This window comes from Stegodyphus dumicola, chromosome 7 (assembly GCF_044657685.1).
Source record: "Stegodyphus dumicola isolate Sdum_Otavi_A_Nest chromosome 7, ASM4465768v1".
Taxonomy (NCBI): Eukaryota; Metazoa; Arthropoda; class Arachnida; order Araneae; family Eresidae; genus Stegodyphus; species Stegodyphus dumicola.
In genome coordinates, this window is record NC_140774.1 from 155,608,615 (window position 1) to 155,633,581 (window position 24,967).

A 24,967-nucleotide genomic window follows, 5' to 3' on the forward strand; every position below is an offset into this window, starting at 1 on the left:
ACCAATCGCAGGAATGAATTTTACGCTGTGTTCATTGTGCGGTACGGTTTGCTTAAATGCTTTCGGTTTGTAACTAAAAAAGGATTCTGCATTTGAGATATCTTCATCGGAAGCTTGGATGACTGCGGCATTTTAAGTTTTTGATTAGACTAATGCGCCATTTGCTGTAAACATTACAGTTTTTTTGTAAGGATCCCATGTGAAAATCTGAAAAATATTTCAAATATTCCTCCATATAGATAGCTGAAACACAGCAAAAAGTATGAGAAACGCTTTTGAGAATATTAATTTATTTGAAGGTTATGATACAATAGTTCTTAATAAATCTCATTGTAGATAATTAAATACCATATGTACGCCTTTTCATTTAATAAAATTTCATATGTGAAAATAATTTAAGATCGAAAATAAAATTCTTCGAATTTATTGTGCTGGAGGTTTTGATTTAAATTTTAGCAGAACAAATAAATTTCCCTTTTCCCGTTTTATTTCGACTGAAAGTTATTAAATTTATTGAAATTAAAGCATTTTTGCTTGTATTAAAAATTCATCCTATATTTTTAATGCTTTATCTGCTCCCACCAGAACATGTAAATAAATGAGAGGAGTTTGAAACAGAGTTAAGAATCAAAGAAGACTATGTTGGCATGAGTCGTCATCTTAATCAAACTCTTTTGTGCTGTAGCCAAGGCGAACAGATAGCATCCAATTTGCTGAGTTCCTTATTTTGCGGTCGATTATTAGATAAGTAGTTACGAAATTTAGAAAACCAGATGGTAGGATAATAGTTAATTCGTAAGTTTATAAATTAATAATTTTTATAAATAAGTGAAATACTCCCAAACTACAAAAGCATTTTTTTCTATTCTTTATGCCATTTTCATAAATAAATTCTCTTTCTACTACGTATAGTGTGTTACTATAGGAACTGCTACCATAAGAATACAGAGGCTGTTCACACATTTTTTAGACGATGTATATTGTATTCACAAAACTAAATTACATAAAATTCTTGTGTTTTAAATGTTCTATTTGACATCCTTATTCTCAACTATGTTTCGACACCACAATTTCCAGGATAATAATGCCTTTTGAAGTGGCAGAAGAGATATTCTATCCCATTCCTCCGGAACAGTTTTCCAGAGTCCTGTTAGGGTTTTGGGGCAACGTTTGGATAATACAGTTTTTTAAAGTCCGAAAGCACAAAAATCCATAGGTGACACATCGGGAGATTTAGTAGGGATATCAGTGAAGAGTATGGCCTTGATACCAGTTTTTTGTTCCATTTCGTTTAGGAAATTTACAGTGGATTTTGATGTGTGACTCCTAGCTTTGTCCTGATGGAGTCTCACAGATTGATGGCACTGTGGGTAAAGCGATGGTATTTCATTCAGAAATATTGGCGATAAAATATGTTCCTGATAGTATTTGGAGTTAATCTTGACATTTTGTTTTCACTCTCTTTATTTTTAACTTGCCGTTATAATAAAAACCAGAAACAATCATGAATCCCATAGGAAAGCTTTCTTTCGATTCTTTGAACCATGTACTTAAATTTTTTTCTCCCCTTTTATGATAATAAATGGCTCTTTTTTTGTTACAATCATTTAAATACACCCATGATTAATCTATTGTGACAATTGTTTTCCATTTTTCTTTGGATAAGTGTTTCTCATATAGAATTCTGCAGCGTGTCCTGCGTTGAGCGATATGCTTTGGAAGAAGACGATGCACATTGCGTTTTTTCGCTTTCTTAAGATTTAAATCAACGTTTATCATTTTGTTTACAGTGGACACCGAGCATTGTAATGATTTTGCAACTGTCCTTTGACTAAAGGGATTTTCTTTTAACATTAAACAACGTACCTTTGCAATAGTTGAAGATGTCCGTTTTTTCCTTGGATACTTGTTTGGAATTTTTGTCCCACTTGAGGTTCCAATTTGATGTTTTATTACTTTCTTGTTGATGATATTACCTATCGACGCTTTAGATATCACAAAACCACGACTCTCACATCGTTTTTGGATAACGGAGTATGCATATTTCTCTTCGGAAAGAGCGTAAATGTAGACTTCGAACCACTGCTTTGTTAAATTCGCCATTTTGAATAAAACAAAACTTTCAATCCACAGACGATAATCTTGACTTTTAAAAACATAACACAATTGCAATTACTTTTTTTGCAGCAAACGACGTTTTATTACCGCTTACCAAAATCGTCTAAAAATGTGCGAACAGCCTCTGTAGTTAATGGGAACTTCAAGATTATTTCGTCCTTTCCCCCAAAGTATAATTCATAACTATGGCAACGACTGCTGCGGAAAAAGGTCGAATTCTCTAATTTGCTAAAATTTCCTTATTTCCTGTCCGGGGTGATGACTACACACAGTATGATCGTAAATGAGAGGAGGGCGGCATGCCCATAAAGTACCTATTTTAAAGCAAAGTAAAGACTGTTTTGGCCACTGTTTTTGAGATTTTTTACGTACCTGATACTTTTGAACACAATTGATGAGAAAATGACATATGGTTGAAGGAATAAAATAAAATATTAGTAGGGTCTAGGTGCGCTTTTGTGCTATTTTTATTATTATAATTACTGTGGAAAGAAAGAAAAGAATGTCTCATACAAAATATAAATTTGGACGGAAAAAATAAGCAATTATTTTTCTGCCAAATTTACCGGCTTATAAATTGCAGAACCAAATCTTTGTGAGTGACTATGATTTTTTTTAAAGAATATCATCAGATGCCATACTTTGCATACTTTGTTTGTTTGTAACAATAAAAAAATAATATTTCTTTCATCTCCAAATTTTCTTTCACAGTTTGTTCTTTCTTAAATGAACCTCAAATATTATGCTCTTAGAAATGTTATAACGATGATATTTTAAAGATATACACTTTTTTAAATTAGAAAGGGATTCAGCAGACCAAAAATAAGTCTTCTAAAAAATAAATGTATCTCACAAAACAATTTAAAAGTTAATAAAACCTAAAATGGTGGAAATGTTTCTTCCTTACACATTTTATTTTTCTCCTTGCCCTTTTGTTTTCGAAGTTATATACCATGATAATGACTTTTCTCCGCTTAATAGGAATAGCATAGAATTGTTAAAGTATCATTGTAAAAACAATGTTTTTGTTAAATTTGTGTGTAAAAGCTTTAATTTGAAATGAGAATATCAATTTAAATAAGGAGTTAAGTATTATTTTTTTTAGCCAAAAGCAAAGGTCTTCAGAGTTTCTGAATTCAGATTTGAAAAATAAATAATCCTACTATATAACGCAATAGATATTAAATTGAAAAAAAATGACAGGTTTATTAATCGGTTAAATTAAAATGTATATAAATTATAAATATGTACCTATGATAGCTAATTAGCATTCAATTTATTACCCTGAGTGCCAAAATTTTGAAGTGTATTTTGCTTCTGTAAAATGTTTCAGGGAACTACTTTAAAATACGAAACGAAGCTAAATTTGTGGATTTAAAATTTTCTGAATATGTAAATTCAAATGAACTAATCAAATTAATAAGAAATATGTGTCAAGTTTCTGAAATTAACACTTTAAAAGCGAATATTGAACAGCATACTTACGAGACATTTATTTTTCTTAAAGTTTGAGAGGCTTTCTGATTCCGAACATTCATCTCTCAATCGTTACCTTAACGATGCGTTGCGAGTTATCTCCTTTAGCTTAAACTGATTATAAAAGCAACAAACATTCAAGAATTGTAAAAATCTTAACGTTATTTTATCTTACTACTTGTGAGTTCCAAATTGAAATATTACAAGCAAAATTCTAAATCTCCTCGACCTGTATGTTTTAGCAACTGACTGAAACATAAAATAATTTAACTTGCTAAGATACCAGTGTTATTACTATGCAAAGATAAAAATTATACTGAATCGGATAACCTATTATAAGTTAAAAACACAAGAACCAAGTCCCATGTCTAGCAATTTTTTTCCCGAATAGCACTTTTGCGGCAAGACAAGAACCGCGCCGAAACTAAAGCAAAATATCGCGTTACCACAAGTCATGCAATTACGATTTTCCCTTTCTCTACCTACGCTGTTTGATAAGAAATGTGTAAAATACTTTGCACTCAGCGACTAAGTGACGGTACGAGCATAAAGGAAGGGTATAAAATAAAACCTTAACTGTTAGTTAAACTCAAATGAAATGTAAAATTGTAAAATTTATCTAATTAACCAATTATTTTATGACATTGTATTTCTGTACTATTTGTTTTTCCGCCGACATTCACCAGAATGCAAATTAGGTTTAAAAGCAAATGCAAACAGCATTTAGACACGTGTCGTGGAAAGATAAAGTTAGTTGTTTATCTTGCGTATCAACTAATCCAGAGCCTTGTCTCCGAGCTACTTTTCTTTTGAACGAGGATTAGTGATTCGGTTTATGTGTTTAGATTACCGTTAGATAAAGAAGAACTGTAGTAGAACCGAAACTTGGAAGGCGCCATTTTGCTGTTGACGTAAGTAGTACATCAAGCGGTGAAGAGTTTCCTTCGCGCCGACTGTCACGTATACGTGCCAACAACGAACACACTTACCTACCGGCCGACACGCAGGCGTGACAGAGCATTGTTGCGTTTACTACCGACTGTCACGTATTTGTGCCAGTACCTTGGAACGTTTTTCAAACTATAATTTCTGCCACATGATGGCATTGTATGTCCATATGGTTTCAGATACATGTACATTAGACCTTCTACTCGAAATGAGAGAAGCATGACTCACATACACGTGTTTTTGATTATATAAACAAACGGGGAACTAAATGTTTCCGAATGGCGGGATTTATGACGTCTCTTTAAATCGCACTTTATTCGCACGTGGTAGTTGTTTATTGTAAGTAGAAGTTTTATATGCGCTAAAGCGTTGAGTATTTCGGTTTACAGTTCAGTTTTTAGAAAATAATTAGATCTTGTTAGACGTGAATTCTTTCTGTTTTTACCGTTTCAATGTCGAAGCGTCGAAAATGTTTAACAGAGCATGAAATAGCAGAAATGATGCAAAATATTTCAGATATTGATTCTGAAATTCTGATATTCTGATATTGATTCTGAAAGATTAACTGAAAGACATTTTCCGAAACTTTGTTCAGAAGAGACTGATAAGAAAATGAGACGACGATGCTTCGTTTGTTCACATTCCCGGAAAAATCCTCCGGAACGGCAAATGAGTTATTACGAGTTCAAGGAATGTAACGTAGGACTATGTGTAGATCCCTGTTTTAAAATTTTTCATACGAAAAGAGAATTTTAAGTAATATATTTAGTTTTCAGATGTATAATGTTAAAAGTCATAAAATGGTGAGCAATTAAAATAAAATGTGTAAAATATGCATTTAAACAAGAAATAAGGTAATTAAAGTATATATATATATATATAAATATTTATAAAGAATAAGCCGTTTAAATACTCTATAGAGCATTATTAAACAATGTGTTGATACTTCGGAAATTTCATGGATTTAGGCTTAGTAGCAAAAAAGCCCCCAGCCCTGGAGAGACGCTCGCGGAAGACACTGCCGGCCTCCGCGATAAGCGCGCGTTTTCGCTACCCGGCTCGAAGGGGTTAATCTTGAATTTTAGCTATAGTCTACAGGTGATAGCAAATAAATAGGGAGTGATCATAAATTACTAAGTGCATTTCAGAGAATAATAAGAAGTGAGCTAAATAACATATTAATTTGCATTATATACCATATAAAGCAACTCAAGCAATTTTTAACATATATGTTAAATTTTATAGCAATTCAATACAGGTTCGTTAAGTGGTACATATAGTATATTCCGGTCGGCATTGAGTCCCACATCATATATTACACAACATTTCGGACATTATTGCTTTAAAGGTTTTGTAATTCATTGTTTAAATTTAATACTGCTTTATAATTTATTCTTCAGACATAGTATAAGAATTCGATGAAGTTCTTCTCTTTGAGGAACTTAGGGGTATCGTGCGAGCCAAATTCTTGCTCATCTCGATGTTCCGATACAACACTTCCAGATTTTATTGTAGTTGTGTTAGTAAAAGACCATATATTCGCAACTTAATTACTAGACCATGCTGAGGTTAAATAACGAATTACGGAACTTATTCGAATAATATTCCCCGAAATGATGAAGAAAGCGTCGCGAGTTGTTGAATATCGACTAGAATATTGCTACCACAGCTAAAATATCCCGTATTGAATTTAATATTTCATACATATGTAAAATATTTGATTTGCTGTATATCTTGATATGTATTACAAATAAGTATGTTATTTAACTTATTTTTCTTCACTGAAATGCGTTGAAATTTATGACCATCCTGTGCTTATTTGAGTTGTATCTTCGTGTATTATTGAAGTTCCGTTGCTCATGAGTTAGTCTGCGATGAGGATAATTTATATGAGCAAGATCAAGTCAAGTAAGTAAGAAATGCTGAGCAAGAAAAGTTTTACACAGAGTTTTATTCCCTTTACCAAGGTTTAAAAGAAAAAAAAATTCACACTTTCCTTGGTGATAAATCTGAAGCGCTTTATTCTTGCTTATTTCCAAAGATCACAGAACTTCTTTTAGAAACATATTATATATATTGACACTGAAGAATAGATAGGTATTAGATAAACCATCATTACATTATTAATGATCAATGAAAGATTCTTACCTGTTGGCATGAAGATCGGGAGTCTGCCTGTTGCCACCATTATTTGATACTCTGATGGACAGATACATCTTAGCATAACAAGTGCAGATGAGGAAGAAGGCAAAACCTTTGACACTTAGCAGACATATGAGGTAAACTAAATCTGTGAGATTTCTGTTCTCCATGGGCAAGCAAATAGAGGTTTTAGTATATCCGCTGATGCCCATGATGGGGAGGGCTGCCATAACTATCGCGTACAACCAGCCTAACGTCATAACCTTCGCGGCAGTGCCTATATGTAATCGACGATTCAGGTGAATGGCGTAAGTAATGGCGTACCATCTCTCAAGAGTGATTACGGTTAAAGTGAAAATTGATAGTTCGCTGGAGAAGACAGTTAAAAAGCCTGCCACTTGACAACCTGCACCTGAAGAAAAATGAAAATTAATTTGATATTGTATTGTCAGATAAGCAATCGATCTGCATGCAAAACAGGGTTCAAATTAATAATTAAGAATATTATTATAATTATGTTTAGTAGCATTACTTTTTAAAGGAAAAGTTTCATTTCTATAAGCAAAGTCCATAAAATAACTGCAACAATGCAAAGCAACTTTTTGAGCCAGTTTACGACCACATGCCTATAAATAATTGCCTCATCGTTACTTCACAACAATAATTATTACTTCAGAAAACTTTACTGTAAAGAGGAGCAGAAACTGTTTTTTTCAGTTACAGGTTAACTCTGCACAATTGCCAATTAAAATCGATTTGTACGTAGTTTACTGATATTTTTGCATCAGAAAAAATTACTTAAATTATAAGAATAAATAAGATGTTTTTTTCACGAATTATGAGGTTAGTTGGAAATGCATGAAATATGTGAAACAATATATAAATGTGAAATAATATATAAATGTCTTAAAGTGTATAAAAATTTAGTAATAAATAACAATTAGTGTCTTAAAATACATAAAAATGTTTAATAATGAAAGCCAATGAACGTCTTAAAATGTACTTGTATGTTTAAATTATAGTAGATAGACTTCTTATTTATAAACTTTTAAAAAAAAAGTCAGAATACGTAAAACATAATTTGTCTAAAATTAATGTTTTATGAAAAATCTAATTTTTGTAGAAAATAATTCTGCCAGGGAGAATTTCACATTCTTTAGAAATTCGTTCTTATTAATTTAATTTTTTATATATGCTCTCCTTAGGTTTTGTTCTGAAAATGCTTTGAAGACTTAAGCCTGGAATTGATAGCCTGGAAGAGCTATTAATTTCGTTTTGGCATTTTCCGTCGATTCACTTTCTGCGTTGATTCACTTTTCAAACTGTTGCCACCAAATATTATCGACATGTATTATATTTAAAGAAACAAATAATGAAGAATCTGCCTGAATGCATGAATGTTTCTCGCATTGTGGAAAAACCAACCGTACCTAGAGCTGTCAAGGTTTGAATAACGTAATTCTCCACAGAATATGGGCATCTGGAAGCCCTAATTTGGAATTTGTTTTATTATCGATTTCGTATTTAGTAAAACTTTAACGAATTTTTTATTAACAAACTCATCGATTTCAAAGTGAGCAATGGCAACACTGTACGAAAAAAAGAACATTTTTATCTCCAGCGCGTGAGACTGTGTCTCGGAAATTCTAAAGATATGCTCATTTTAAAGTTATTTTGCGATATTGCTGTTGAATCGAATTTTATGGTTTAAGTGCGAAGAACATGTTATTTAATAAATAAAGGTAACACACAAAACGTTAAAAAAGCCTCTTTGGACGTACTGTAAAATCTGAAAGCTTTCAGATTAAAAAAAAATATTTGTTTATTTATCAATGCTACTTTCTTAAGGGAATAACAGCTCTGCTTTTATTGAGAATTGAACTTTTTTTTCCATGGATAGCGAAGCAGAAGATTTGGATGGACCTGAGCTCAAAATATCACCCGAATCAGTATCACATGCTATGTTTTGTAATTCAATAGCATCTGCTTTGTTCTCTACATGCATTCAATTAATACCAGCTCTTTCATAAAGAAGACTATAATTTTGCCGTAGTTATTAAACATTATATAATTTCGTATTTAAATTTTTAAGATTAGGGTCAAAATTAAATTGCATAAAATAAGAATAAGTATTTCGTTTTTCTGTTATGCAATGCTTCAAAGCATTAATAATTTCGTTATTAGATTTATTAATTTGTAAAATATAAATCTTAATGCAACGGCAGCGGTATGTAAATTAATTAAAATTTCATATTAAAATTATTCTATCAAGTTATATCGGTTGTAAAGCTAATGTTATACCAGAAAAAGCAAGTAAGTTCATGGCGTATAATTCAAATTTATGACAGTTTCTCTGATACAATGTGGCTGTAAGCAAAGACGTGTATGCGCATCATATGATATACACTAAGTACCGAGTTACTGGTAAAATAACATAGGTTTAATGACATACAATTTAGGTTATTTTTTGTAATTCACTAGGAAAGAAATTTTTTATCAGAAACAATTTTGGCAGAAATTTTTGTGTCATTTGCAAAATGAAATATCCTCTTGAATGCCAAAATTTTTTAGATTTTCCACAACAAACATATTCGTTCAAATTCAGAATTTTGAATTTAGATTAATGCTTTCAATGCTTGAGTTTATGATTTACACAATCGTGTAACGTATTGCATTCCATGCCCATTGGAAAAATACTTCTCAGCTTTCTTTTTAAATATGAGAAAAATACCAGCAATCCTTTTAAAATGTGAAAAATTTCAAAACTGAGATAAAGCGTTCAGTAACTTCTCTTGGTTTCAACAGACAAAGGTTTACTAACCAAACTAGTAATTTTTTCTTTGAAAAATTTTCATAAGTTTCAAAATATTTTTATCCCTTAGTTTATCCTTCTCTGCAGGTGGCACTGTGCCAGATGTTTTTCTGCGTATGCATTTTTAATTTTGTGTTTTTTTATTTTTTTGGCAACGGACGTAAAAAACCAAACGACATTAGAATTCAGTATTCCATGTAAATGTCAACATGGAAAAAAATTCTTATAATGCATTAAAAGTAAAAAATTTATTTATCTGTGTAAGAGTTTCCAGGTGGCCATAAATCCATAATTCCGTCTGTTTAAGGTAACTGTTTAATAATTATTAATCATTGAGCTTACCAATTTAGTAATAGTGTTGCTAATGCTTCGCGTTAAATGTTCGTGGAAATTAGTTTGTTAACTATGCCATATGAGCAGAAGGATATGCATATTTTATTGAAATAAATAACAGCTCATACCAAAATGTAAAAGAATTAAAAACGAACACAGAGATGAAGCAATTTCTCCTTAACGCAGGAGATATATTTCAGTCCATCGATATCACTCACAGAATAAGCTATATAGCAGGTGTGGGCAAAACTCGGCCCGCGGGCCGCATGTTACTCTTATAATTGTTTAATCTGGTCCTTTAAGAAATCCCGTGCAGCAACATTTTCATATCTTTCCTGCTGATTATATAAGCAAATTACCAAAATCAATGTAGTATATGCGCATATACACATGACTATACCAGCGAACAATTTAAGCTAAGAATACTAGATATTTTCTACATTCTTCGGAAAATGCAGAATGTATTTGCATTCTGCATCCGACGAAGAATATTGTTCTACCATCCCTAAAAACTTTAATTTTTAAAACTATGAAATATGAATATTGTTGAGATAAAAAGTCTGATGAGGAACTACAGATTAGGGGAAAGATATTTCATTCCTAGATATTTATTTAAAAATGAAATAGTATACATATCGGGTCAAGGTCTTTTCAACCGATTCAATCTTTACATTTCCTGAATTCTGCCATCTCTTGCTTCCAGAAATTCTAAAATTTGCCGCCCCTAAATTCTACCTCCCGGTGCTGCCGCACGGGTTGGGGTTGCAGTAGCTCTGAAGCAAGTTCTGTGTCAATTAATTCATGAGCAACATAAAAAAAGCCCTTTTATGCCCTATTTGTAATTTTTTAAAAACTACAATGTTTTAAGAAATTCGACCGAAGAGGGGTCTCTGATCCAGTTGCATCCTGCAATCATATAGCGACGCCACAAATGGTCGTCACGGAATTTACATTAAAAAAGACCAATTTGGCCCACGGCTAATAATAAATAGCACTTGGTCCCCCTGCTTTAAAGCACTAACCGCACTAATTACTCTGAATAAACTGACTTCCGGCTTCAACGCAGACCGCTATGGGTACGCAGACTTCTCGAAGTTTAGAGGAAACTCGCTTCTAGGGCTTCGGAAATACACCTTCCGAAAAGTTTTAGAATATCATAATAGTAATCGAATAATTGAAAAATATCGCCAAGGCCCATCAGAAAACATGCTACTTATATCATGAACTGTAAGTTTGCTAATTTTTAAGATTTAAGCATTGGTCAATTCAGAAATACAAAATATGTAACATTATATATAAAACAATTACTTGTAACACGTGACCACATAATAAATAGCAAAAAATACACCAAATAAACAAATAAATAAATGAAACAATACATTACCATTATAAGAGCACATAAAAACAAAAACACAATCAAGTAAGCACAAATTATTTATATATATTTACTACAACACCAAGTCCACATTACTCATATTATACTACTACGTTTTTGGATCTTTTTTACATAGCTGAGAGTGGCGATGTTTTACTTCGCTCGAATAATTAATTTAGCTTAATTAATGGCAAATCAACTTCAAGCTTGTACTAAAAATTCGGTGTTATCCAGCTTAGCTAGCTGGAAGTAATGTGCATTCCAAGTGTCCAAAATTTGATGACAATGGGCAGATAAAACGAAATACATATTTATTTGTGTTACTGTCATTACGGATAATGAAAGTTCCGCAAAAGTTACATTTAATTCTATGTAGTAATAAACGTAGAGAAGAAATAATACCAATTAATTAAAAATTAATTCTAATATTCTGAACGTTAAATTAAAATTCTGAATCAGGTTTATTAAATGTAATTAGCAAATTTAATTTTGCGTAACAAACGAGAATATTCATTACTTTTAACAATATGAAAGTGCATGCTATTTTACTCCTTCATTTGCGCTGCATGTAATTAAGGGACATTTTGTAAAATGGAGGAAACAAACATGGATTTATATTTAATTTTGTTGATGTTATAGAATACAAAAGGGTCGCATACAATTCGTTATTAAGAGCTTTTAATTAAGGTAGTTTCGTTTTCAGTGAAGTAAAATAATAATTCCCAAATTCCTGCATTATTGTCTAATGGAATAGGTGAACCAATATTTAAAATTTAGCTTAGGGGAAAAAAAAGAGTGAAAAGAAATTAACTTGAAACAAAATAGCAATTAATATAGGTGCTATTGTATGTTTTAAATTTATATTTTCTTTGAGAACGCCATGTTTCATTTAGAAGATTTCTGAAAATAAAAATTGAATTGCATGGTGTGATAAACATACTTAAAGGCTATTTTTATACTAGATATACACATTTTACAGTTCGTTTAATTTAAATGAAAGCAAACACGTGAATTTTTATTCCTTTTTTTAAAATTATTTAGTTTTCTTTGTGCAAGTGCCATAAGAATTCGAATTTTAAAATATTTAAACACTTTATATGCCGACGTGGAAAGAAAAGAATAATGATGATGAATAAATGTCTCCCGTAAGAATTAAAATAAAGCCGTATTTAAAAGAAATGAAAAACATTTTTATCGATTAATAAAGCATGTGCTAATATGTGTGTGTTGAATAAAAAGAGCATTTCCCAAAAATACATTTTTAAAAGCAATGATCAGTATTCAGTAGAAAAATAAGTAAGTATATTGTAATTAGTAGCTAATTCAAATATGTTTTTGGAATAATCGTGTCAGTAATATTTTATTATTTTTCTTTAAATGTTTTGCGTGTAGGGTAAAACATATTATACAAGGAAACACAATTTTTGGAGAAATAAATTTAAATAGAAAATAATAAATATATAGTTTTATACAAAAAGTTAACGAATTGAAAAATTAGAGTTATGTTCGTTTTATGCTTAGAGTTTACATAATGGATTTCTCAAATGTTTAGGAGGAATTAAACTATCTTTTCTTGAAACCTTTGGGTGAGTTTTTAAATATTAAGAACGATTACAAATTTCAGTTCCTTAATATTTTTTATTTACGGAAACTGCTTTTTCATTTCCCATGCGCATGATGAAATTAGCGTAAATTCGTTTGTATATGCAAATTGAATTTAATGACGATAAGCGCAAATTGAATTTAAATTGAATTCGCAAACTGAATTACGCGAAACTGAATTGCGATAATGCAAATTGAATTTAATGCCAAACTGACAAGCGTAAATACCCTTTAAAAGCAATTTATGATCAGACAGAATTCCTTTTTTCTCTCTCTCTCTCTCTCTCTATATATATATATATATATGTGTGTGTGTGTGTAAGATAAAAAATATGTAAATCAGCTTTATAATTTCATTTAATAATTGCTTCTTAATTCCTAATTTTAATTTGGTTATTTCCTCTTTATTCTAAAAATAATAATACCATTTCTGGACTGCGTCATTTCTAGGTTAATCTGTGCCACAAAGCTTGCATAACACTGATGACGTAGTTATTTGGGAACCTAAATTCTTGAGAACCTTTGTAAACCAAAACATTTCTCTTTGGTGAGCTGCCATATTAGATAGTAAATGCTTACTTCACATGTAACTCTGTTGCTGTTTGGATGTCATTTCGCTGTGTTCGGTTCCTGTCGTAATTGTATTAAAATGCAACTGTTCTGAAAATAGGTACGATTAGAGTGTCAAGTTAATTTTTGCTCTAAATGTTAATTTAATAAAGATGGAATTAAAATCTACCTCGACTGCCAAATTTTTATTTATTGTGGATCGGCATTTCAGTATTCTACGCAATAAGTGTTCTTTCTCTTCAATATGGGTCTATGCTTCTACGTGTCGGTGTTCCCACTTCAGTACTTCTAAATTTTGCTTTTTTATTACATATGTATATATAAGGTGTATCATCAATTTCACTTCAAATGTAGTGCTCTTGAAACAATAATTCTGCAGATTTAATTCCTGGCATGTTGGCAGCAACATAAAAATCAACTTCGCCCAAAATTGAAGTTACAAGAACATTAAAAAGCCCTCAGTATTAAAAAATTATACAAATGAAGGGACATAATCTTTGGAGAAGTAACATGTTTTAAACATTTTCTGATATCTAAAGTAGAATTTATTAAGTAATGAAAAAACGGTAACTGAAATAAACAATTAAAAATTCCCTCGTAAAACCTCTGGAGATGTAAGCACCATAGTCTGTGTTAGTGAAGTAAAAATATAAACGAGAAGAGATATAAAATATGTCTTATTAAAGTTCCTGAATCTTTGAAAACTGAAAATCTTCAGTTTTTAATCCAAATAACCAAAAATTGAAAACCTAACAATCGCTAAAAGAAACCGACCTTTAAAATGTTTTCTCCAAGCTTTCAAGAATGTTCAGAAAGAAAAGTAATCAATCTTCTGTTGTAAAAGAAAATCAAAAGTAGCATTCATCACTTTTTGCTTTAGTATGCTTTTTAAGAGTAGTTCCGAGGTACCTCACGCAGAAAGAAGTGCTCTCCGATATGGTATGGATTTCGAATATTTCGTCATTAGCAGTAAATATCTTTCAACTAAAGCCTCATATTTATGTAGTATCCCAAGTTTATTATTTCTTATAATATTCAAAGCAATCGGAATAAAATGGTTTCTTTGATTTTAAAAGCTTTCGGATCATTATGCTAAAGGTTAGTAAAAGGTTAGTTTCGACAGTTTATCAAATTACGAAGCTCGCTTATGAAAACTCTCGCTGCAGGAGCTATGGGTAACTCTTGGTTTCTTTTAATTTATATGTTGATAACTGAGAGATTTTGTTAAGTAATATGAGTAACATGAAATAATTGAGAGTAATAAAATATTCATTGATAATGAAATGTACAGAGGAGCGAAAAATTATGATCGCTACAAATGATGATCTGTTGGTTCTCGTGATAAGGTTTTGAAGAAACGGGGTAGAAGGAAAAAGGGATTGGAGACTTAGGAGCACAGATTTCAAGATTTTAAAAACAATCTGAATTTTAGTGTATTGTAAAGTCCATTGTCAGCAAAAATCAATCATATTTGAAGTCTTACAAATGAATACAAGGGAAAGTTATTTAAGTATTTAATAAGTCTCATAACCCTAGAGAAACATTTTTAGTGCTTCAAGAACATATCTGTTCCTGACAACATTGCTTTTAAAATATATATAGCTGAAATTGATTTTTTTTTGCTCTTCTGAGATACTCTGAAAGAAGAATAAGAAAAAAAAAAAACATTTCAAATAAACGTCTTGACTGCCCCCTTTACAATCGCTATCGAGATTAAAACATTATTGTAGCTGACACTGAAAAGCATATTTAGTGTTCTAATATTCTATGTTTTGTTAGTAACTATCCTTTAGATTCAAAAGCAATGTAATTTTATCAGATGCAATGTAATGTTAAAGCCATCAATAAAGATTAAATTCGGTATAAGCTTTCACCACATTTTTGTCGTTTGAAGTTTGGGATAGATTTATTGGATCAGATTCTTCGAAGATTTTGATATTCAAGATGTAGTGTCTTTGCCGAATGGATGCGCTTTAAATTCTATGTTCAGGAAGTTTCCTTGAGAGCTTAGAGATAGAATAAAGGATACAGGATCCTCCAGCTCCATCGCCAGAAGTATATTCGAAACTAATTGGAATCAAGTTAGGCAAAGTCGTATTATCAACAGTATTCTATACTTGTTGTGAATGACTGATTGAGCTGAAGGTTTTTCATGAAGCAATCAAACATTGACAACTAAATACCAAAGACTAACATTGACAACTAAATACCAAGGACAATTTAGTACCCAAAACGTTTCCAGTTTACCTCATAAAACTTACAAATTTACTCTTCAAATTTTCTTCTTACTTTACAAATTCAAATTCGTTCATACAAATGATGGCGGAAATGCACAGCTGTTTAGCATTACTCTTATGAATGTCATGACGTATTTTATAGAGGAAGGAAATATATTTTGAAATGCGAAAATAGTAAGGTCTCAAGTAAAAAATGCTTTTTAAATCGGATAACATATTAAATGTGAGTGAGTATATGTTTTTAAAATTACAGTTAGTTATAAAACAGTTTACTTATAACAGAATACTTAATTTATAGCTTCACTAATTTTTTCAGATCAAACTCATTTATTTTTATTTTTAATTGAATTTAAGGAAATCATTTCAAATTTTTTTTTAAAATTCTAATTTCATCTAAATTAGTTTAGAACTTACCTCATTATTTTTCAATAAAATATAAAAGACGGAACAAATTTATCTGTATTTTTTATAGAATTTTGTACAGTTTTTTCCCCTTCAGATCCTTCATTAATTAAGAAACATACATTAATTAATTTTGAAAAAAATATCTGATATCTCAGAATGGACAATACCCATTTAAGTCATGAAAAAGTGAAACTACAACTTTTTTAATATTGTAATTGGCTTTGTTTTCCGTATTCCATATTGCAAAAGAAAGACAGGAACAAGATCGAAATTAACGGCCTTTTAGGCCGTTTTAGCCCACAGTTAGGAAGCTTGCTAACCATTATGATGATAGCAAATGGTATACAGTCAATCGATAGGCACTGATAAGAGAAAAAGCCGTTTATTGTTCTAAAAACGAAGTCGTTGAGTTTCGTTTCTAATTTAAACTGGAAAAATAAGTACATTTAGTATAAATTTTCTTAAAACCTGTTTTTCGAATGAAGGAAAGATTCAATAAAAGATTAGTGTGAATTTTCTAAGCTAGAAAATTTTTAAGACAGAATGTTTTATGAGATAAAATTTAACATTATACCAAATCAAGATGAAGTGGGGAATTTGTTAACGAAACTTTCTTAACCCTTTCATTCTCGGATTTTATGACAAGCGGAAAAAATAAAAATAAAATAGTGTTTGCAAAATATTGTTTATCGGTGTTAGAAGAACTTCCTTGCTACATATTAACATGTCTCTACTAGAGTTTTTCTTCTACCATGTCGCATCACAAACAACGTTCAAAAGCAAACATTCACAAAACCAGCAGGAAAACAAATGCGAACAGGTTCCAGATGAGACCTCTGTTGGTGAATAGTAAAACGTCATTTCTAACCATAAAACAAAGCTTTGCATATGAAGGCGGCAAAACCCCACCATCAGTATCGAGAGAGTTAATAGGGAAACCTTTTAAACAGGTTTTACAGTACATAACATTTCATCTGCAGTCAAATGATACATGAATTTGAAAAAAATTCCTAAGCCACTTACCATGTTGCCAGTCAATGGCATGATTAAAATACGTGCCCATAGTATGGACATCCACGCTGGCAATGATCATCAAATATAATCCCATACAGAAGTCAGCAAAAGCAAGATGGCACATCAGAAACTTAGAGACAGTCATCGTAGACCGGGCGCTGAGGATGACGACTAGAACGGCCAGATTTCCCAGCATAGCGGCGATGGCGACGAACCAGACAGCAACTCTTAGTGACCACTGGCCCATCACGTCCTCACAAGGGTTGAAAGCATCAGGTGCTGGAACGCATGTAACATGGCGGAAATCTTGGGCGAAGTTGCCACAGATGGCTCTTAATGTATTTTCTGGACGAATAGTGACTGCCACCGAATGGAAAATACCTAAATCATAATATGGTATACATGCATTTAGTTCTTATTCTAATACAAAAGAACAGATATGGAATTTACACATGGTGGAACAAGACAAGTTGTCCATTTCCTTAAGTATTGATCCTATACGTGCAATTTAAACTACAATGTTTATAAGGTTTTGTTTTAATTTATAACTTATTAATATTTTAGGTATTCCGTGCTGTGTTTTTGGCGTCATCTCCCACTAGGATGCGAATTTGTTTTAAGTATAAATGTATCTGAAAGTTTAGGAAAGCGTGATTGGAAGCTTAGGTTGACTTCTATTATTCTACCTTTAATTCTGCTGTTTGAGTTAGCTTGCCGAAAGAGATATCTTTGTTTTGATTATTCGAGTGTAATTAGTCAGGGAAAGACAGAGTTTAAATAGCTTTTATTTTGATTATAAATAAATACAATTTACTTTAGATTTATATGAAAAATATAGCTATTCTATGCTCAAGTAAGCAAAGGTCACCTTGTATAAATGTTATGCCGATGTGTTAATAAATACTCTATTTTTTGCATTTACTTTTAATATGATACTTTTACCTATGACGTCGGATGGAACAAAAGTCATCTGACAGACTTTAATGGTTATTGCTTAATTATTTAGTACTTTAAATTTAATAGTATTTTAAGTTTCTGAAAATAAAGCACATAACGTTATAAAGAGAAGCGTTGGGTTTGAGCGGGTTTTCTAAAAAAAAAATCTGTTTTACATACTTCTTAAATAATTAAGTATCTAAGCAGTAAAATGTTTACTATGCTCTAATAAGTTAAATACTAAAAACACATTATGAAATATGATGATATATATCACTTTCAATGACTTTTAGTGAGTGATATAAACTAGAATTAAGGAGAAACTACAAAGCTTGCTTGTGCTGTTAATTAATAATTTCGTATAGGATGAAAGAGTATTTCTTACGAACTCTTAAGTTGGTCCCATGAAGCTATAATAGCTCCACAAATTTTGTAAATAAATACATGAAATATTTTTGTGTTTAACTTGTTAAAGCACATCGAATAATTTTCTAACTGATGTTTTCATTTTGAGGAAGCCATGTAATACGTCAGGACTAATTTTGAGAAGCCCATAACTGGAATGGAAAATTTGGGATTACATGGAAATTTATGTCATATATCAATACTTAAGGAAATATAGCCTACAGCCAGTTTTCTAGAAACCATGGATATGCGTTAATATTTGCAACAGATTAAAATGACATTTTTAGTGACCTATTGAAAACAATAGAAATGATAAGAATTATTGTTTAATACCAATAAAAAGAAATTCGAGGAAAAACGAAAATATGAGAGAGTTCAGATTTTAACGGTCGTACAAAAGGGTAAAGTGGTTTTTTACGTTCTCTCTGTGCTCGCAGTCTACCAGATTGCTGTTGCACTCACTCCTGCTAAACAATTCATTCTTGCCCTTTAAGCTTTATTACTAAGCATCGTTTTCTTCCTTCTTACGCCATATACAATTCAACAACAAAATTACAAAAATTTTAAAAGCAGTATAGCAGTACATGTTTATAATTCTCGATGTATTGTTTAGTGTCGAATATTTTTTAAATTTTTACTTTATACTCAGTTCATCATATCAATGTTCAATTTTCTTAGTAAGATGGCCTGCAAAAATTTATTTGTCTTCTTATTATCAACGTTTTGTGCTTTAAATTTACTAATTAAATATCATGTTCTTTGCACTTACAGTACATAAAGTTCCATTCAAAGAAAAAAATAAAAATAAAAACAGCGTATATTTAGAAATCCTGATAAACGTGCACAGGATATAAAAATACTGTTACGAAATGTAAAGGCGCGGTAAGATGGCTTTCCCGCAAAGCAGTTTTAGGGTTGACATAAAATGGCAAGAGAAGGCAGGTTTGTCACATTTGGCGAAAAAATCGCTCATTTGGCGATATACCATGGACGGTTGGAGAACCTTCTGGAACGAATTCTTACCGGTTTAGTCCAGAATGTTCCCGAACACAAGCCGAAAGCTATATAAACCGTGCTGGTCTGCAGTCAGGTGTGTGTCTCTCATCGAGAGTGTGTGTGCCTCGTCTAGCGAGCTGATAGTCAGTCATTGAGAGAGTGTCTTAAAGTCTAGCGCCGAGTTGGCCGTCCAGTGCATCGAGAGAGTCTTTTAGTGCATCGCGAATTAGTGCATCCTCGAGTTTTGTCTTAGACTGTGCTGAGTCGAAGGCTATACTCTTGTGTATCGTCGAGTGCATCGCGTGGAGAGTCTCGAGAGTACGTGGAGTTCCGAGAGCGATCAAACAGAGTCGGCAGCTGTATTCCGGAAAGCAGAGTCGGCTGCTTTGCAGGAAGCTGTCTCCACCGTGATAGCCTGATAACCTGAAGGCTGTGTCGCTGATCGTGTCAGCGTGTTTATAGTAGATCTTCGACGACTGTAAAACGTGTTTTGGAGCTGTCCTGACAATACTGGCAAATAAAGTGTGTTTCGATACTTCATAAAGTGTCGTCGTTATTCACTCCAAATCTACACGAACCCCGTACGAACGTGAAGGAAGGAAGAAACGCAACAACTGGTGTCAGAAGAATTAAACGAAAACGTAACAATACTTTATTCAGTACAGTGTTGCCACTGCTCGCTTTCAAATTGTTAATAAAAAATTTAACCAAATTTAATCAAAAATTGATTAAAAGTTTTCAAAATATGAAGTAAAGACTTCGAAATTCAAAATTCGGTCTTCTAGGTGCGCATGTTCGGCTGGAGGACTCTATATAAGGTATTTCTCCCGGCTTCTTAGCATTCCTTCGTACTGTAGTGTTCAGCACGCTGGGCGCGTATTTCAGAGATCCATAGTTCGATTTTCAGTGAGGGTGTTCCTCACTTTTCATCTCTCTGGCTTCGAAATAACCTAATAGCTCTACAGTGGCGCCCAAACTAAAAGGGTGGTGGATGATGATTCTCCACCCCCAAGATTTGGCGACTGGTTCTTTTAATCCCCAATCACCCTTTAAAAGGGGAGTATATAAGGTATTTCCCCCACCTTCTTAGCCTGCCTTCGTGGTGTGGTGGTCAGCATGGTGGGCGCTTATTCCAGACGTCCATGGTTCGATTCCTGGCGAGGGCGTTGCTCATTTTTCATCTTTCCGGTTTCAAAATAACCTCTCTACAACTCAAAATTTGATTGTTCTAGGTACCGTTGTTTTTTCCAATATGCGAGGAATATGCCTACATATATGAAGATTATTCATTACTTAATTCTTTTAAAAATAATAAAGGGCAATAACATTTGGTGGCAGCAATCTGAAAAGTGGTAGAGCCGCTTATAGATTCCGTCTAGGGACTAATAGCTCTTTTGGGTTAAAAACAAAACAGTCATCCATTTTTCAAAAGGTATAGAAAAATAAAATGTTTTCGGTATGTTAAATGCTTCTTCAAGTATACATATTATTATTTAGGATGTTTTAAGATATTTGTTAAAACTGCTACTTTCTTTTCCTCAGCTTCGGAAGAATTTTGAAATTATCGTGCATGATTTTTCCATTTTGCATAAAAGATGTAATTAGAAGCACAATTTACTACAAGATAAAAAGGACCGCGAATGTGGACCAAAAGACGCATTAAAAACACTTTTTTTAATTCTTTTGTGTAATGAGCACAGCAATTAGCAAAGAAATGAAGCTAATGATTATTAAAAATAATTCATTCGCCCATTTCGTTAAAAGTTGCACCCTATTACAGCTTTAAAAATTTCTCCGGTTTTAAGTGTTTCTTAAGAAAAATGTTTGGAACCTTCGAAGAGCAATATGGTATGGTAGAACACAATGATGCCTTTGTTATTTAGTTTATTATTTAGTTTCTGGTTTTGACACTTTTATGAATTATCATGAAAGCGCATGTATATTAAAATCTACAGAAGCTTTCCCTTGACTTAGAGCTTTCCTTCTTACATTATTTTACCCTGTAAAATAATTAATGACCATGGGCTTTTTTACATGAAAATACATATTGACACATTAATTGTACGGTGATATTTTATATACGCTTGTATTTGTATTATAGTCGTCATTTTCTCTTCCAGTTCATTGGAAAATGCATTTACTGTCAGCGCTTTGAACCCCAAAATTCTATTTGTATTAAAGGATGGTAATCGATAGTAGCAAAATCGGGACTGTAGGCTGGTTGCTTTTTAATAATTACACTGTCAGAAAAGAAGCCTCTCCGGCGATTTGATTTTTCATAATTCTCAGTTTTGTCAGTTTTTATAATACGTGTTCTTAATGATAATTTGGCGTGTCCATCCGGAACGCAACAAACATTATCTTTTGGATAGAGTTCGAATATTTGAGTTTCTTAGGCTTAGTGGAAGAAAGCGGCTGATGTCATGTCTTGGAAATCGTTTGTAATTAGGCATAAAATCCTTTGTTTGTTAGTCACAGGGGCTTAGGCAAGTTAAACCACATGGCCCTCAGATATGGCCTTCGAGTGCGATGAGAAAGGATCATCTCGATTTGCGTGTGTCAAAAATATCAGTGCATTTCCCAAGAGGCATTTCATGTTCTTCTCAGCGATCAAGCAAAACACCCATCTACTATAAACCATTCAATAACAAAAAGGGCATTTATGGTAATGTTATCATGTCAGACACACGCGGGCTCTCTATACAGTTCACTTATAGTGGCTCGCTGATCTAAATGCGCGATTTCTTCATACTTGCAACAATTTATTTATAACGATTAGCTGCTGGACGTTCTTCTTAACGGGTACCGATTTTCCCACTCTTAAATTCCAACACCTTTCGTATAATTGTTGAATCGTTCGTCATGTAAACATTTTAAATTTGGAATGAATTTCATATGACTTAGTACTGTCTCATACCTGAATGATGGCCCTCACTCCACATTTCATCGGTTTTTTTATTTAATTTTGAATACCCATAAAACTGCGTACAAAATCGCTACCACCCAATCACCAGCACAATCTGCACTGCGATACGAAAAGCACAAAAGCTTACGCAGAACATATTTATTGGAAGAAAACGTCTCTGTCTGCTGATCATTCCCCGGAAATAGGCCTCGAAAACAGGTCTACAGTAACAATTTCTTGGAAGGATCATACTATAAGCAGTTTGACAACTTCCTTAGCTCCCATTTAGGACCATTTAGGATCATATTGCCATTTTTTATTATGTTTCCTTGAAGGTGTCAAGTTCGCGCGACGAGGTAGCATTTAAAAGAGACTGGTAAAGGATGGAATTCACTCTCAGTATCCGTTACGATATCCACCACAAACATCTGGGTAACAATAGAAACCTTTGTTTCTAATACCACGGCTGTGAAGCTTGGAAATATCAATGAGATTTTGCTTGACTTGAAGGATCGTAGAATTCTTGTATCGAGTAGATCATTCCATGTTATTGTGGAGCAGAGCGAAATATGGCTGCGAAACTTAGAAAATATCAATGAGTCACGGTTTTCGCTTGACTTGGAAGACCGCAGAATTCTAGTTTCGAGTACACCATTCCATATTATCGTATAGCAGAGCGGTATATTTCCATCACATTTGGTATTATTATTTGAAAAGGTATTGCCAATATCTGATCAAAATTAGTAATATTTCGAAGCCTGATCATATACTGAATAACATTCTACGATGTTTTATATTGTCAATGATGTTGCGTCTGCCTGCTGCCAATATTCAGGAAGATAATGCTTATCTGAAAAAGAAAAGTGTCTTGCGTAGATAACTTCCGTCTTAACTGCAAGATTTCCAAAGCATATTAGGATGCCAATTAAAGCCATATTTCAGGATGCGAAAATTTGCTGAGCAGTTGAAAAATATCTGGCTGTAACGCATCAAATGCTGTTTAACAGCATCGAATGCTGTTTTGTTTAACAGCATTCAATGTATGTATGAAGATAAATGTAGACCCGATTAATATTCAGAGGTTCTGAGCCTACATTTATTCAAAAAATTGATAGATTGCTTTCCAGTTTAACAAACGTCTTGATCAACAAAGTTAAACTATGGACGAATAATGGTTCTTGATATGCGAGGTTTTTTCACAATGAGCACTTTAAAATCACTTTAAACCACTGAATGATTTTTTTTAAGCTTGAATACAAAATAGAAAAATGCATGTTCTAATGAAAAAATATTATATTAAAATATTGTAATGCTATGCAAATACAAAAACTGACAAACTAAAATATTTAACATTATATTTACTGTCTTCGTAATTTGAACATAAAATATTGAAGAATCATGTCAGTTCAGATATTCGTAACAAATTTCTGGTTGGAAGAATTATTTTAAGCTGCTCAGCAATAAAGTAAAATTACTAGAAATATAAAATTTAAAGGATCGACAGGAGATAGTAACCTATGCAAGTAACTATAAAAACGGAAATATAATATTCAAATAATTATGATTTACTATATAATCTGAAACCGGTAATTAGTCCATTGATCGCAGTAGACGTTAGGCGACGTATCATGATGTCTGAAGTTACTTACAAAAATCTTGAGAAGTTGTAATAATTATTTAAATAGAATTTAGAACATGAACACACTTTCTTGTGCTATCATTATGAGGTTCGTGACTGCTCGTGGTTTCATGCTTTCCTGGTTCTCGTAGCCTTTTGGGATAATAAAGCTGAACTATGCTGGTGTTTCTGCATGAAAGAGTAGCGATCTTTCAGGATGATAAACTAACACACCTGATTTTAAGGCTTCTGTTCATCTCCATCTGTAGTAGGTGATTATAAATGGCATGCTTAATAGATTGCAGCATGGCTTTGTACGAGATGAGCACTGAAGCACGAGATTTCATCCGAGGGCACTAGATATTTAGTTGTGCAGTCTTCTTGAAACACCCTGCTTTGCGATAGTATTAGAAAAACGACGATAATCTGTTTTAGCTGAAACTCAGAGAGAACTTTTAATTCTTTTCTTGATTCTTGGTTTTTGAATTTTTTTGATGATAGATCGTTTACTTCATTTTGAATATCCAAATATTCAGTATTAAAGGATTTATGAAAAATACTGTCAATTCGTATACCTGATCCGGAATTATGTAGAGTCATTATGCATAGCGAAGCAGGAAACAGAAAAAAATATAAAATGCTGTTACCGGGGTTCTAACTCCGGACATTCCGATTTCCAACTGGATATGTTTGTTACGAAGGGCAAGCTATGAAGGAAGAAAATAACTTATATACTCCCTCACTTAAAGGGCGACTGGGAGGAGGGATCCTGTCTCCAAAACGTGGGTGTGACGAATTATTATCTACCACATTTAGTTCCGGCGCCACTGTGCAGTCATTAGATTTATTGGACAGGTGATATGAAAAATGAGCAGTGTCCTCTCCCGGATTCGAAATCAGCATCATGCATATGCCGCCGAATATAGTTTTCCATTATACCATAAAGGCAAGCTGTAAGATGGGAGAAAATATCTTACATTTTCCTCTTTTTAAATGGTGACTGAGCAGGCGACGATCGAGTTCCCCAATTCTGGTAACGACAAATTATCGTTCACTACGTTATAATTTGTTCGCC

The 24,967-nt window shown here is 32.6% G+C and overlaps 1 protein-coding gene across 1 annotated transcript in view; it reads right to left on the reverse strand.

The window, feature by feature from the left end:
- Positions 1–24,967, reverse strand: part of LOC118186681 (lutropin-choriogonadotropic hormone receptor-like) — a 249,337-nt gene that overhangs the window by 56,975 nt on the left and 167,395 nt on the right. Inside the window, exons 11-12 of the mRNA XM_035356806.2 lie at positions 17,042–17,413; positions 6,691–7,096 (exon numbers count right to left, since the gene is read on the reverse strand). Of these exons, the coding sequence (XP_035212697.2) occupies positions 6,691–7,096; positions 17,042–17,413 (778 nt within the window). The remainder of the gene's footprint in view (positions 1–6,690; positions 7,097–17,041; positions 17,414–24,967) is intronic.